The following is a 14,535-nucleotide window of genomic DNA, read 5'->3' as shown; positions in this document are numbered from 1 at the left end:
AATTGGCACGTTGGATCTGCGGATAGGGTCCAATCGTTGTTCTTAGATGTCAAAGTAGGCTGTACTTCAGGGTATCATTTCCGCTGATTTTCCCTAGTAACCCACATGGAAACCGATTTCCCTGTGTTTTGAGTTTGGGCGCCGATTGCGGCGGTGAGAAATTATCTAAGGCTCGGGAGGAAATTTCTTCATCGTAAACCCGCCGTGTTGTTTCTACATCATATTACTGTAAAGTAATATTAACTATGAAGATCGAGGAGGTAAAAAGCACCACTAAAACTCAGCGGATCGCCTCTCACAGTCATGTCAAAGGACTCGGGCTAGATGAGGCCGGGAATGCTAAACAGACCTCATGTGGGCTAGTCGGCCAGGAGGCTGCAAGAGAGGTATGTTCATGTTTCGCTGCAGTAAGGGTATTCTGTTATTATTTTTACGATGTATTTTGAGAGCTGAGAATTTTTTTTTTGCAGACACGATTTCGCTCATAGCAGGCGCTCAGGTGCTCCTACAAGCTAGCTCCGTTAGCCCTGTGGTATCGTTGTGACATACTCAGGTCAGAGGTGAGCTAAAGGGAAAGTCCATCCTAAATAGTGGTCACATTAAAAAATTTAATTGAAGAGTAAATGGATGTTTTTTCTGTTTAATGGAAAAACAGTATTCACATAAAAAAATATGTTTTTAAAAAATGTATATATCCACAATCTGTCACCAGTTGATAACAAAGTACCAGCTTCAAAAACTGTCAATCACATATAGACATCTAGTCGTGAATATTTCCTGGTTTCCTCACTCCTCTATGAGTGTAAATGTATTATTGTTGGGATACGGATAAAATAAGACATTTGCGGACGTCTTGGTAAACATTAATCAACATTTTTCACCATTTTTTGTTTCTTTTAAGACAAAAATAATCAACTGTGACAAAATATTAGTTGTAGCCCTAGCTCACAACAAGGTACTTGTATTATGGTTAAACATCCAGGGTTTAGGATTTATGGGAATCTAGCGGTGACTGTTTACCCCTACGCTAACCATTCCCTTTCCAAGTGACAGAGAGCCTATGATGGCTTTCAGTTTTAGAAATAATGCAAAAGACCCTCTCTAGAGTCAGTGTTTGAGTTGTCCGCTCTGGGCTACCGTAGAGAGGTGCAATATGGCGGACTCCGTGGATGAGGACCCTTTCCCACATATAAAGGGCTCATTCTAAGCTAACGAAAACACAACAATTCTAAACAAATAAAAAAATAATTATGGGGCACCCAGTAGCTCACCAGGTAGAGCAGACACCTCATGTACAAGGGCTATGTCCTTGCCGCAGAGGCAGCAGGTACGACTCCAACCTGCAGGTCTTTGCTGCATGTCATCCCCTCCCTCTTCGCCTTTCACGCTTAGCCTGTCCTATCAGAGGCAAAGGCAAAAATGCAAAATAAATATTTTTAAAAAAAAACTATAATTATGAATAATTCATTTGTGCTAACAGATCACCCTAAATCATACACACTGGTCCTTTCAATCCTGTTGACATTTTACCATCATATGTCAACATATAATGGTAGTATATTTTTTTCGTCTTATTCATCAGGCTTGTGGCATCATTGTCGAGCTGATCCGCTCAAAGAAAATGGCAGGAAGAGCAGTGTTACTGGCAGGGCCACCCGGTACAGGAAAGGTAAGTGTGCAGTGTTTATTTATTTGCAACACAGCAGTAAAGCCTATTAAATGTGGCTTTTGTTGTTGCTGCTGCAGATAGTGACTCTTTTCTACTTGTTCCTCCAGACTGCCCTCGCCTTGGCTGTAGCTCAGGAGTTGGGAAACAAGGTGCCTTTCTGCCCCATGGTTGGCAGCGAGGTCTACTCATCTGAGATTAAAAAAACAGAAGTACTGATGGAGAATTTCAGGAGGGCCATTGGTGAGTGTCACTTAAATACGAGTTGGCTTCATAGCCATATTGTCCTCCACCACCAAGACAAGTCACTGTGACTGTGGTTGGTGTGTGAGTTGGCAGTTGTAAAACTGTCATAATTGTGTACAAAAATGCAGTTTTAAATATTGCTTAAAAGGTAAATTAGATGGATATTTTTACAGAAGGAAAATGCAGATTTTAAGAAACAGACAAAGTTATGTAATCACTAGACTTTCTACTGAGACATTCTAATAAAAAAGGTCTCAGTAAAAATAGTGTTACATACCACTTGGACTAAAATCTGAAAAAGATTAAAGGACCTTCTATGTTCAACTCACTCCCTCCATGAGAAGTCCTTGGACAGGAAGAGCAAGGTGTCCTACACACACCGTTCTCATGAGCTGAAAGGCAATACTTGACAGAGGATTTATGAGAACGGTGTTGAGAAGGAAGGAAGGCTGGTGAGGGGGAAGGGGTTTGCCTGACTGCTGATGGTACCTGTCGTGGGGAAGGAAATAGAGCTTAGGCAGAGGGAGAGTGGTCGTCAGCACCTTTGCTCCTCCCCTAGAACAGGATCCCCGGGCGGGCGGGGGGTTCATTTTGTAGTTGTCATCACTCTGCCGATAAGAGCGCTGTGACAGACAGTCCCTGCCTTAAGCTTTGCTGTCTGACCCTCACCGCAGCGGATCAGCCACCTGTGTGCTGCTCGTACTCGGTGCCACCGGCAGCATGAAAGAGGAATGGGAGTGTGATCACATTACACAAGATGATGCCCAGACATTTCACTGGCACGCGCACACGTGTTCCCTCTCTGTAATAAAATGCATTGTTCAGTAGACTGAAGGATGTGTCGGCTTAATTGATACAGGAATATAAAGGCCCGATTGAGTTCTCACTCTGCGCCGTGCGTCTAATGTCGTCCACATTCAGGACTGCGTATCAAAGAAACAAAGGAGGTGTATGAAGGGGAGGTGACAGAGCTGACCCCCTGTGAGACCGAGAATCCCATGGGTGGCTACGGAAAAACCATCAGCCACGTCATCATCGGCCTGAAGACGGGCAAAGGCACGAAGCAGCTCAAGGTCAGACTGGGAGCCAAAATCTTTTTCTTTTTTTTTTATCTTTCATTGCACTTGTCCTTTTGATGTACTGTTAAGTACCATAAGCTACGCTGCATGTATAAACAGTGCAACGGTGATAGGGACTGAGTTGATTGAAACTTTTGCACTTGCTGGAACATTTTATGGTGTTCTTTAGAGAGAAAGAACAAAATAGCTTTTAATTTTAGTGCACGCTGGAACAAAATACTATTCACTTGTACTTTTTAGAAATCTGGTCTTAAACCTCCTAATTTCTGTGTGCAATGGTTTTACTTCACTGTATTTTAATATACATCTTCATTATTTTTTTAATTATCTATCAAAGCATCGACCCTATTTACAAAACTGAGAGCTGTTACCTGTGTTTCATTTTATATCTTATTTATCCTAATTTATCCATCACACTTTCCCTATTCTGAGTTCGAATGGCTTTTATTACTTTTTTGGTGGTATTGCCCTTTCTCTGTTTGTTTGTTTTTTCTTTCTGTAATTGACTTGTCACTGTAAATAAGGGTCGCCCTCAATGATATAACTAAAATTTGATTTAGTGCAAAAAACTCTGACCTGATGTTTGGATTTTGAGTATAATGCTGTACTAACACTAATGAACAAGATGAGGACCAATCTAACTTAAAAACTCTTGTCTCCTGTTTCTTTAGCTGGACCCCAGTATTTATGAGAGTCTTCAGAAAGAGCGTGTGGAAGTGGGAGATGTCATCTACATTGAAGCCAACAGTGGAGCTGTCAAGGTATCACTATATTACTCTAATGTTGTCCTGCTTCACAACTGTCAGTAATTTTGATCTGCCGATCAAAGCAGAATAGAGCATAGTACATACTGGAGTTTAATCCACCTGATCGTTTAGTTCACAAGTGATATATGTCACATGAAAAGCTTTTCATGTAACATATATCACTTGGTTGGACCAAACTTCAGCGTTTTCTGTCCTGTCTGTCCTCTTTAGTCCTTCACGGTGGCATTCTTTCATCTCTTTCAGCTCTGCATGAAAGCTCTGCTGCGTTTCTACTGTACTCTGGAATGAGCCTCTCTCATTCCTGCAGCTCTCTCTATCTCTCCATCTCCCACAATGCCTCTTTTCCAGCAGTGGGGCTTGTGGCCTGTGTTGACAGGCCAGGATGACGGTTCCTTTAATCGGTGCAGGTGGGCCGAGGGCGCTGGTCGGCTCAAGTCAGAGACCTGGAGGAGGGCTGGTCGACACATTTGTTACTGTTGACAGCCGCATCATGACCTGCCCTCTGAAACGCTTTCATCCCCTGGCCTCATGTCCTCCTCTCTGCGATGGGCTGGCATTGGGTTCAATCATACACCTGCTGTCCCTCTGCGCTGTCTTTTGTTTCACGGTGTTCCAGAGCAATGTGAGACATTTATTTTGGGGTACATTTTTAAAGTCCTCTTAATAATACAGTTCGGTTTTACTGTGTCTTTGCAGAGACAAGGTCGCTGTGACACTTTTGCTACAGAGTTCGACCTGGAAGCAGAGGAGTATGTGCCGCTGCCCAAAGGTGATGTCCACAAAAAGAAGGAGATAGTCCAAGATGTCACACTGCATGACCTGGATGTTGCAAATGCCAGACCCCAGGTATATAAATACAAATATTCCTATACATTTATATCTTACATAAAGAATTGCATAATTATCCCATTTATGTTTAATGTAATTGCTAATTTTTTGTTCTCAGGGAGGCCAGGACATTCTCTCCATGATGGGACAACTGATGAAGCCCAAAAAGACAGAAATCACAGGTAGAAAAATACTGACAACTTCCCAACACCAGCTGCCTTTACCACTATTTGGCTTTTATTGTTTCTGTCCCTGTTTTCTCCTGTTTTAGATAAGCTGCGTGCTGAGATTAACAAGGTGGTGAACCGCTACATTGACCAGGGTGTAGCTGAGCTCGTACCTGGTGTGCTGTTTGTGGACGAGGTGCACATGCTGGACATCGAATGCTTCACATACCTCCATAGAGCACTCGAGAGTACCATCGCCCCCATCGTTGTATTCGCCTCTAACAGGGGAAACTGTTTAATTAGGTAGAAAAAGTCAAAATACAGCAGAAAAGAGCATTTTTCTCACAAATATTTGTGATATTTACAATCATCTGTTTCTCACCAGGGGGACAGAGGACATCAGCTCTCCACACGGGATTCCTCTGGACTTGCTGGACAGAGTCATGATAATTCGCACCATGCTGTACACACCACAGGAGATGAAGCAGGTGAGTCGCAGCATCAAAGTAGCTGCGTGTTTGATGTGTGCCATCTTGTGCATGTGTCACTAATGACACTGTGGTTTGTAGATAATAAAGATCCGCGCTCAGACAGAGGGGATCAATATCAGCGAGGAAGCTCTTACACATCTGGCAGAGATCGGCACCAAGACCACCCTCAGGTAAGAACTCACATGGTGTCAGCGTTACCATATTTGCACATACCCAAAAACCTGTAGATATCCAAGTCTTTCAGAATATTTAAAAGCAGGTATGTTTCTCCTTCCGACCAAAATGTGGGCTTCATTTTTGGTCATGTATCTCTACCCCATGAACTTGCAAACTGTGGACTCGTTGGTTTGTGAACAACATATCCATGACAAACACACAGAGCTGACCATAAACAGGCAAGAGGTTGTGTGTTGCAAACGTGCGGTAAAAGCCACAATTGAGACTCCAATTCTGAATTTGCTCCAAAGAATACTCCTAAAACCTGAACAATATCAGCATATCTCACTCATCTTAACCTGGAAATGCTACATTCACAAATCTTATCCGTGCCAAAACATAATGCCTCGAGCCATGGCTATCACCGACGCAGAGGCATAAAAACTGGTTCTTTTACAAAAAAAAGTCAAAATTACTACTAAAGTAAACTTTCAAAGGGAAATTTAGTGTAGAAAGATACATTTAGGACGAGCAACTCCTTTCCTTCTCCTTTATATTGTAAGCTGCATTATACTGTATATGTGTGAGTATACCAAGTGTCTCATATTTCCGGTTTCCTCTCAGGTACGCTGTACAGCTGCTGACTCCAGCTAACCTGCTAGGTCGTGTTCAGGGAAAAGAGAGCGTGGAGAGAGAGCAGGTAGAAGAAATCAATGAGCTGTTCTACGACGCCAAGTCCTCCGCCAAGATCCTCCAAGATCAGCATCACAAGTTTATGAAATAAAACTGTATTTCTAGGTTGTTGTTTTTTTTTTCTTTCACAACTGGCAAGGCCGGTGCTCTCAGCCAGCTGTTACATGGTTCACGTTGATTCTCCATCTTTTTTATGTGCTTTGTTTCTTTGCACTTCTCCATCTTTACCCTCCACACCATGGCTACTTCTAGTGTCCATGCCTCATCTGCATAAGTAGTTTTGTTCTAATAAAGTTTTATTAATTTTGTTGTTTATGACAATAATTTTTTGAATAAAAAGCAAAAACACAAATTGGTGCAGTTGTCTTTGATATTATTGTATATGTTTATTCTTTTTTGTTTCTTACATAATTGACTATATCACTGGCAGTTCTTATAATAAAACAGGAACAATGAGACTGTATGTTGCAATAAATTTACAAGAGATTTCAACTTTTTTTTCAGTGTCACAAAAATCCTTTTCTTGCCATTCTTATGTGCAATAGGTATTTTTCACATAAGCTATTTTGACATCTCAAAGCAGGAAAAGCACAGCAGGAGCACACAGCTCCACTTAGCTGGTTGTTTCAGAATCCAGGTATCATGATTGCTGGGTCTTTGTCACTGGAACACAAACAGAATGGAGCCTCGGTTGCATGGATGGTTAACTGAGCGGGCCTGCAGCGCAGAAGGCAAAGGCCCAGGGTCTGTGTGTGTGCTGCTTGGGCAGAGACAGACGGTATTTTCTGGTTGCACGTTATTGCATCTTGGCAGTTATAGGGCTAAAATTAGTGCGTTCACTGATGTGTTTCCATCACTGCCGATCACAGCCAGAGCCGATAGCAGCCTGTGACTACTGCAGAGTAATTTGACTTAGGTTTAAAGGGTGATTTGTTGCCTTTTCCATTATATTCAAAAGCCAGCTGTTGGCAGATTTTTTTTGTGCAGCGTGAAAGGGGCTAATGTAACACATACCAGCCAACAAGAGACTCAAATGAGAGATGCAGAACAACTATATAGAAAAAAGAAGAACTACAGAAAGGGGGGGGGGAAGCCCAAAAAAAGATGCAAAACGGCCACAAAATCTCCGTCTGGCTTCTAGAAGCCAGACGGAGATTTTTGCCTATCTGTGCTCAGGATACCAATTCTCTGCATACTCTGCCCATGCATGATTCATGTTATTAGTAACACCTGTGCTTTTCCCACCATGACAAGTTAAAATGTCAGCCATGACAAAGGCCTGAGGTTTCAATCAAATTCTCGCTCTTACATTTCTTCATTTTTGCCCCGCACCCCGAACTGTGCGTAAATGATTGTGTGACACAAACTGCAATAAAAGTTAAATAAACAAAATTCTCTTAAAAAGAAAGAACTGGCTTACCAGTTTGTTGAAATTCTTCTGTTTGAGGAAGTTGATTATCACCATAATAAAAGTGCAGAAACACACCACAACCAAACAGCATTGAGTGCAAAAACACAAGCTTGGGGACAATGAAGAACACCCAAAACAGCAACTGATCTCAAATGCCCTTAAAGCAGAACAGGTGTTTTCCATCCAATCATGGTCAGGACGTCCACTGCTACTTCCTGATTGGTCGAGCTGAACGTGTGTTAAAAACAGTCTCCCCTCCTGACCTCACCCCACTGAACACAGATGGAGCAGTTTTACCCATTTTCTCTGTGAAGGAAAAGCAACAACAGTAAGAATATGTTCCTTCTAATTAGGCACTGAGAAGAGTTATGTAATATTGTGGATGTGCTCTTGTATAAATACACACACTTGGGGAGAGAAAAGACTCCCATCATAACAGCCCTCCTTCCCTCTCTGTATATGGAGTGGAAACTCATGAGGAAACGCCCCTCACACAAACTCAGCCATAATGTGGTCTTATCTTAACCAGATGCAAAAAACAAAAGACTAATTCCTTGAATCTGTAAAACTAGTGTCAAATCATATCTCCATGTTTATTTATGTGTGTGTGTGTGTGTGTGTGTGTGTGTGCGTGTCCTCACCGCACTCCTCCATTACTTCAAACGTCTTGCTCTTCGGTGGCCCACTTGAACCAAGTTTGCTCTTTGCTTCAGTCAGGTCTTCCTCTCTCACCTCAGGACGCTGCATTTGTTCATCTTCTTCCTGACCCGGCTGAGGGGCCATGAAAAGAAATAAATACAACAACCCACATCTGTAAATTCCTGGCTGTCTATGTTGGTAGAAAGTTTAAAAACATTTTTAAAACACTAAAACTTACCTGAGACATGTTGTTTGAGCAGCTGAAGATATGCCGTAAGTAAATCTCCTCTGTCAGCTTTCCTTTTCTAACCCAACACACACTCGCTTATATATACACAACCCAGCAGTGATTCTCCAGTGGACAATAAATCTGTTCTTGAGACTATTAAATGACGTAACGAGTGTAAACGCTCCTCCTCTTCTCCTGGCTTTCCTCATGTTCTGTCCTCCCTGCTGCTTCATTAGGAAATGATGAGATCAGAGCTACAACTTGTGGCATTACATTTCCCCAGATGAATCCCAGACATGTAAGAATATCAAACATGTCTCTCTGGGTATCTCCCCCGGCCTTCTGAAGCAAAACCAACACTTTCTAACACCACTGCTTATATAAGAAAACTTGATTCAAAGTTCAAAAGGTATGACTCAAAAGATAAGAAGCTGTCTATAAAACTTCCCAACAAACTTTATACTAAGTCTGACTCTGACTCTATGTTCAAAAAGTAGGACAGAGAATAAGCATTGCCCTGCTTTGAGGGAATGTTGTTTCCACCCATTCCTGCTTATTTCCCATAATTACATCACTATTCAGCCCTCAGGGACACTAAATGCAGTGGCCATTGGTTCAGAGAAAGGACAACAAATGTGTTTCCAAGCAACATGCCAAATAACTGCTGAACTCAAACCTGCTTCACTCCCACGGAGTAAATATGAAATGAAGTAAAACACTGTTGCAAACATATTGTGCAACCCCGTGCTGTAGGAAGTGTATACTTCCTAACAGAAGTGGGACCAATTCTTTTTTTGCAAGTCACAAATAAGTCTCTCGTCTTTGTGCTCAAGTCCTAAGTTTTGTTAGCTCGTGCAACTTGATAGGACGTTGTACGATTGGGTTAAACTAGTCGATCTGGGGAGTAAGTGCTGGGAAAGTCATGTGACATCCTAAAAATATACATTTGAGGAAATGAAAACATTTGAAATGATTTGAATGAAAACACACAACACAAAACATTTTAAACATTAAAATGAAGACACGCACCATTTTGCAAAAGAATAATTCCCTACTTCTTTACCTTATCAAAAACAAATCCCTAAAAGTATAAATCATAAGATGCAGCGCATGCACAAGCTAATGGTGAAATAAATTTGTTTCCATAAACAAACTACAATAAAATGATTGTCACCACCAATTTAAATTGATCTAACTGAATCAAGTGTGCCAATTCTTTACACAGCATTAATTAGAAAGATTATTTATATTTTTAAGACATGTCATGTTATCATATTAACTTCAACTGTACATTTAGTTTTTACTGAAATATGTTAAATAGCCTAAAAAACTTCTGGGAAATTGGGAAAAGTGAGCATGAAAATTGGAATTTTGGTGCTCTGACAACATCTGGACCTACATGACAGACCCTTTAGGCTGCTTACTTCAGAAAATTTATATTTCTTTAATTAAATTTAATATAATAACACACATATAACACTGCCTTGATTTAATATGGAGGACAATGCATTCATATAACAAATTTGACTGTTTAAAAAAAAAACCAAAACATTAATTTCTGTATCGGCCACAATTAGATCCTCAAAACATTGTTACAAGTTTGTTCATACTTACATGAGCCAACACGGGAATGATCCAGTAAAAATATATATTATCATTACACACACACGCATTCACATACACACACAAGGTCAGTTTTCCTAAGTTTATCCTTCGTTGTAGTCAGTAAATGTTGACCAGCAGCTCCCGCTGGAACTTTTGTACTGAAACAGAAGTGTTCTTCCAGTCCCGTACATCCACTTCCTGTCCAATCTAAGTGTGTTTCTTTCTGTACTGGGGCAAGAGCTGAGTCCTCACGAACTGAATAAGTCGAGTCTCTGTTAGAAGAACGGCTACCAACACACCGAGCAGACATACCGCTCCTACACCGATGTGGACCAGCCTTAACAGCCAGCCGCTGTCACAGCAGAACACACCCTGCAAACAATAGAGAAGTTAAAGTTAGGGCAGCTGATTTGCACAAGATTCAGCAAAAATTACAAAGACTAAAATTGCAATGTAATGTTGATGTTTAGAGATAAAAACTCAGTGTAGAATGAATAGACATGACGCTTTTGTACCTCAGATAGCGCTGTGACAACAGCACTGACAGCAAGTGCCAGCAGTAAGAGTGGGGAGGGCAGCAGGCCTCGCAGTGGTTTCCATTGACTGGACTGAAAATATCGGTGGATGTAAAGCAGGCTGTGCAAGATGCGGAGGCCCATGTTCAGGCAGTTTGCCAGTATGAAGCCCACACCGCCAGCCCACCACGTCAACATGTAGGACAGGAACAGGAAAGACACAGACAGAGCCAGCATCACAAAGTTGTACCTGGAGACAAAACACAAGCACAGTGTTAACTGACAGGCTAAATGACATGTATAATATGTATTTTTACATTACTTACTTGTCAACCTCTTCTTTGCTCATGGCAGCAAACACAAAGCACTCCGTTACACCGTTTACAGCAAGCAGGAGAACGTAGCAGCTGTACCATCGTAGCAAAATCGGCCCTTTAACAACAAAGACACAACAGCAGTGACTAAGAACAGAGAGCATAAAGGATTTGTCTCATATTCGCAAAACAGCCAGAGGGTTCTTTTTTTTTTTTTTTTTTTGTATTTCTGTGGTTCTTTTATATCATGCTCCAGCCTGATCACTAAGGTTGTAGTGAGAGTGCCTTCTGTTTTATCCCCAAAAACTGTGGAAATCTCTTCCTCTGGATAATAAAATTGCAAGTTATCTCTGTAAAGCACCATCTGTATTTTTAAAGAGAAGCAAAGTTCAATTTCAACTTTTTCTCAATTCTAACATTTGTTTAGATCTGCTGGTTTGGGTTATTTTGTTTTGTTTAAGTTTTACTAGGTGAGGCATTTTCGGCTGCATGTTTGTACCTGCCCCGCTGCTGAGCAGAGAGCCACCATAAATGTCCAGAGCCAGGTGGGAGTAGGCGTAGCCAAACACTGAGATAATCAGTCCGATCACCAGCACCAGTTTCAGCAGACACTCCAGGACCTCGGCTGCCATGGCAGCATCTTCCTGTAAACAAAACACACAATGTTAAGCAAACTCAACGAGTCATTTTTACCAATTAACAAAGAATTTTTGCGTTTACATCTAAGACTAAAACCTGTTTTTGACTTTTGACATCACGTCCTCGCTGCAGCACTTTGGCAAAGAAGATGTAGAAGCTTTCCTCGATGGGCAAGAAGATGAAGCGAGCCACCATGGACCCCAGATTACAGACGATGTCATAAACTCCCTGGTCTCCAAAGCTGAGGACATTCAGGAAGGTCATGACGTACCGCTCACCTTCTGTCAGGATCTGCTTCAGGAAGGACTGTTTGAAGAAGCTCCATGTGAGCCGGGCCAGAGTCCAATCAATCAGCGGCTACAAAGAGAACAATAGATGAGGATCATTAGTCCCGCATGGTAGCAGTTTCTCTTGTGATGTGTCGGTTTGATTAAAGATAGATCATGAATAATAAATAGTAATATCTTGTCGTCTCCTACCTCTCCATCAGCTCTACGGGGCAAAAGTTCTCCAACATGGTGCAGAGGAAAACCCATCTTGACTGCCTCTTTGGAGCCCAAGAAACGGATGAAGTAAACAGCGTAGCACAGCACCAGGAATACTGTGTACATTAACTAAGAAAAGCCCACAGTTTAAAATCATGACATACAGGAATAATTATGGAAATAATGCATAGCGACTTTAGCTCATTTCTTACATCAGCAGCAGAGAAGACGTAAAGGCCCCATTCACGTGCAAACACCACCAGCACCACGGTTACGCTCCCCTTAGCGATCATTCCTAAGCTCTCAGCGACCACCTTGAGTCGGACAAACATGTGAGCTTGAGCCAGGACATAAAGGGGCTCAGATAGGAGCTCCAGTACTGCTGACAAGGCAAACAACACCACAGCAGGGCCATAATAAGGGACAGTCTGGGGGTCTGGGACCTCCAGGAGCCACAGCCACACGCAGATCAGCAGGACTGCCCAAAAAACACCCAGAGGCACCCTGAAAGGTGAGAAAGACACACTGAAAAATGTACAAGATGAATAAACTTTCATCATTTTGTAATGGTTGTATTTTTGTTATGTACTGTGGCACTGCTCTACAGCTGACACGCACATGAGAGCTTAAACATAAAAGAAAACTAAAGAAATGATCCTTTTTGTTCCCTGTAATTATGAATGACATAATTACTGAAAATGTACAGGAGTCAGGGTTCCAACACATTTTCATGGACAAAATATCAAAACCTTTCAGTGACTTTTCAAGAACCCATAATCTTAAAAAAAAAAATATTGGCACACTTGCCTGGCATTTTTCAAACGTACATTCCTTCATTTTCTCTGTGCTTTCCGTCTCTCCCTTCATGTGTGCCAACTAGCTAAAAAATATGTTTGAAAAGAGTTTGAATCTGATATTTGATGGTAAACAAAACGTCACACAACAATGCATATTAGAGCATGATTATGTGGACAGCCAAAGAAAATGTAGTTGCCATTATGCTAAATCACGGGGAAGCATTTCCACTGAAAATTACTGTAATAATTTTATCACATACACAAAAATTTTTGCTAAAATACATCTTGTTGCTGACACCATCCACAGCAATACACTGCTTAGCTTCCATGTCAGACTCCAGTCCACTTCTCCAAACTGGGGGTGCACCAACCACCATCTACTGTACGTAATATACTGTCCATGGACAAATACCCCAAACAACCCCACGCCAAAAAACTAAACCATCTCTTTATTCCCTTATTAAATTTTCAGTAATGATGCTTTAATTATGTTTTATGATAATTTTGTATGTTTTTATGTCATGTGTTGTTAATGTTAATGTGTTTTAAGCTCTTCTGCGCTTATTTATTAACTGTCAAATCAACTCACATCAGCCATAGCAGGTTGATAACTTGTCTCCAGCTGTGGTTTGTTCCAGATACCCCACTCAGACAGGCTCTCCGGAAAGCTTCTCTGGATAGAAACACTAATGTGGAGTACAGCAGAGTAAGCCTGCATGATAAAAAAAACAACAACAACAACAACACACGTACACGTTACAATAGCTGCTGCAGTGAAATGCTATGGCATTGTGTTATTTCTTCTTTTGGCTGTTGGCACTGTCCTCTCATCTCAGCCCCTGTCATCCTTACCTGACGTTAACGACTCCAATTAGCTCTTTGGTCACAAACCGCAGTGTGAATGCATTCAGCAAAAAGGTGAAGACACGGAATAGCACCTGAGATTTAACACAAAAAAAGAAAAAGAAAGAAGTAAGTAATGAATAAAACACTGGCCTGGTATGGTTATATAGCTCCAGTGTGTGTGTGTGTGTGTGTGAGTTCATGTACCTGTATAAGCACATTATAGGATGCTAAAGTAGTAGCACTCTTCAATACATCCTGAGAACTCATGTTGGACTTTCTATGACTCGCTGGAAATCTTTTTCAAGCAGCTTTCTGCGACATTAAATCATTATAGACTCATACAGGGTTTACCGTTAGTATGGCTACCTAAAAAGCAAAGACAATACTGCATAATTCCTAAAAAAAAAAAAAAACCCGTGCGGGATTACATTTGCTGAATGGCAGTGAAAGCTGGAAGGCTAGAGCTACAAGCTATAAGAGGTGGTAGTAGCACTTCCGTACACATTGTACGTCCGAAAACCACGTTACGCGGTGACGTCGAGGAGCGTCACGGCCACTGAGCTGTCGCTAGAGGGCGTAGCCTTTCCTCTGATCTATAGGACAAGATAATATTTATACGCCGTCTATGGCTCATAAGCCTCATACACAACAGTTATATCCCTTAATCTTTATCTCTATGCGGTGGTGGAATATAACTTAGTAAATTTTCTCAAGTACTGAGTATGAATCTGATGTACTTGTTCATTATTTGAGTATTTTCTTCTCATGCCACTTAATCGTTGTACTCTATATCTCAGAGGGAAATATTGTACCTCTTACCTCGCTACAGTGACAGCCTCAGTTATTTTACAAAGTACTATTTTTGCATTAAAAAAACATGAAGTTTAAGAAATACAGCTGCAACGAATCAGTCAATTCACAGAAAATGAATTAACTAATGATTAACTATAATTTTGTCTTTT

The 14,535-nt window shown here is 41.3% G+C and overlaps 3 protein-coding genes across 3 annotated transcripts; 1 reads left to right on the top strand and 2 right to left on the bottom strand.

Annotated features, from left to right (window-relative positions):
* Nucleotides 1-94: 94 nt before the first annotated feature.
* On the top strand, nt 95-7,177 carry ruvbl1 (RuvB-like AAA ATPase 1). Its single transcript, XM_042504044.1, has 11 exons — nt 95-386; nt 1,583-1,669; nt 1,777-1,909; nt 2,834-2,985; nt 3,663-3,752; nt 4,455-4,604; nt 4,705-4,768; nt 4,858-5,056; nt 5,139-5,241; nt 5,323-5,414; nt 6,025-7,177. The coding sequence occupies exons 1-11, from the start codon at nt 246-248 to the stop codon at nt 6,182-6,184; spliced, it is 1,371 nt and encodes a 456-aa protein (XP_042359978.1). The 5' UTR covers nt 95-245; the 3' UTR covers nt 6,185-7,177.
* Nucleotides 7,178-7,204: 27 nt separating this feature from the next.
* mustn1a (musculoskeletal, embryonic nuclear protein 1a) lies at nt 7,205-8,518 on the bottom strand. Its single transcript, XM_042504055.1, has 3 exons — nt 8,382-8,518; nt 8,146-8,275; nt 7,205-7,810 (listed from the first exon to the last, which is right to left on the bottom strand). The coding sequence occupies exons 1-3, from the start codon at nt 8,388-8,390 to the stop codon at nt 7,713-7,715; spliced, it is 237 nt and encodes a 78-aa protein (XP_042359989.1). The 5' UTR covers nt 8,391-8,518; the 3' UTR covers nt 7,205-7,712.
* Nucleotides 8,519-9,917: 1,399 nt separating this feature from the next.
* Nucleotides 9,918-14,013, bottom strand: rft1 (RFT1 homolog). Its single transcript, XM_042498532.1, has 10 exons — nt 13,778-14,013; nt 13,580-13,665; nt 13,317-13,439; nt 12,143-12,434; nt 11,925-12,059; nt 11,542-11,802; nt 11,306-11,450; nt 10,819-10,924; nt 10,493-10,742; nt 9,918-10,349 (listed from the first exon to the last, which is right to left on the bottom strand). The coding sequence occupies exons 1-10, from the start codon at nt 13,838-13,840 to the stop codon at nt 10,185-10,187; spliced, it is 1,626 nt and encodes a 541-aa protein (XP_042354466.1). The 5' UTR covers nt 13,841-14,013; the 3' UTR covers nt 9,918-10,184.
* Nucleotides 14,014-14,535: the final 522 nt, after the last annotated feature.

This window comes from Plectropomus leopardus, chromosome 2, assembly GCF_008729295.1.
Source record: "Plectropomus leopardus isolate mb chromosome 2, YSFRI_Pleo_2.0, whole genome shotgun sequence".
Classification (NCBI taxonomy): domain Eukaryota; kingdom Metazoa; phylum Chordata; class Actinopteri; order Perciformes; family Serranidae; genus Plectropomus; species Plectropomus leopardus.
This window is presented reverse-complemented; position numbering and strand designations above follow the sequence as displayed.

Coding starts and splice junctions, on each gene's coding strand:
- ruvbl1 (XM_042504044.1), top strand. CDS start 246: ATGAAGATCGAGGAGGTAAAAAGCACCACTAAAACTCAGCGGATCGCC. Junction 2,986..3,662: donor AAGGCACGAAGCAGCTCAAG/GTCAGACTGGGA, acceptor CTGTTTCTTTAG/CTGGACCCCAGTATTTATGA. Junction 5,415..6,024: donor GGCACCAAGACCACCCTCAG/GTAAGAACTCAC, acceptor GTTTCCTCTCAG/GTACGCTGTACAGCTGCTGA.
- mustn1a (XM_042504055.1), bottom strand. Junction 7,811..8,145: donor TGAAGTAATGGAGGAGTGCG/GTGAGGACACGC, acceptor TTTCCTTCACAG/AGAAAATGGGTAAAACTGCT.
- rft1 (XM_042498532.1), bottom strand. CDS start 13,840: ATGAGTTCTCAGGATGTATTGAAGAGTGCTACTACTTTAGCATCCTAT. Junction 12,060..12,142: donor ACGTCTTCTCTGCTGCTGAT/GTAAGAAATGAG, acceptor GGCTTTTCTTAG/TTAATGTACACAGTATTCCT. Junction 11,451..11,541: donor ATGTCAAAAGTCAAAAACAG/GTTTTAGTCTTA, acceptor TTTTGTTTACAG/GAAGATGCTGCCATGGCAGC.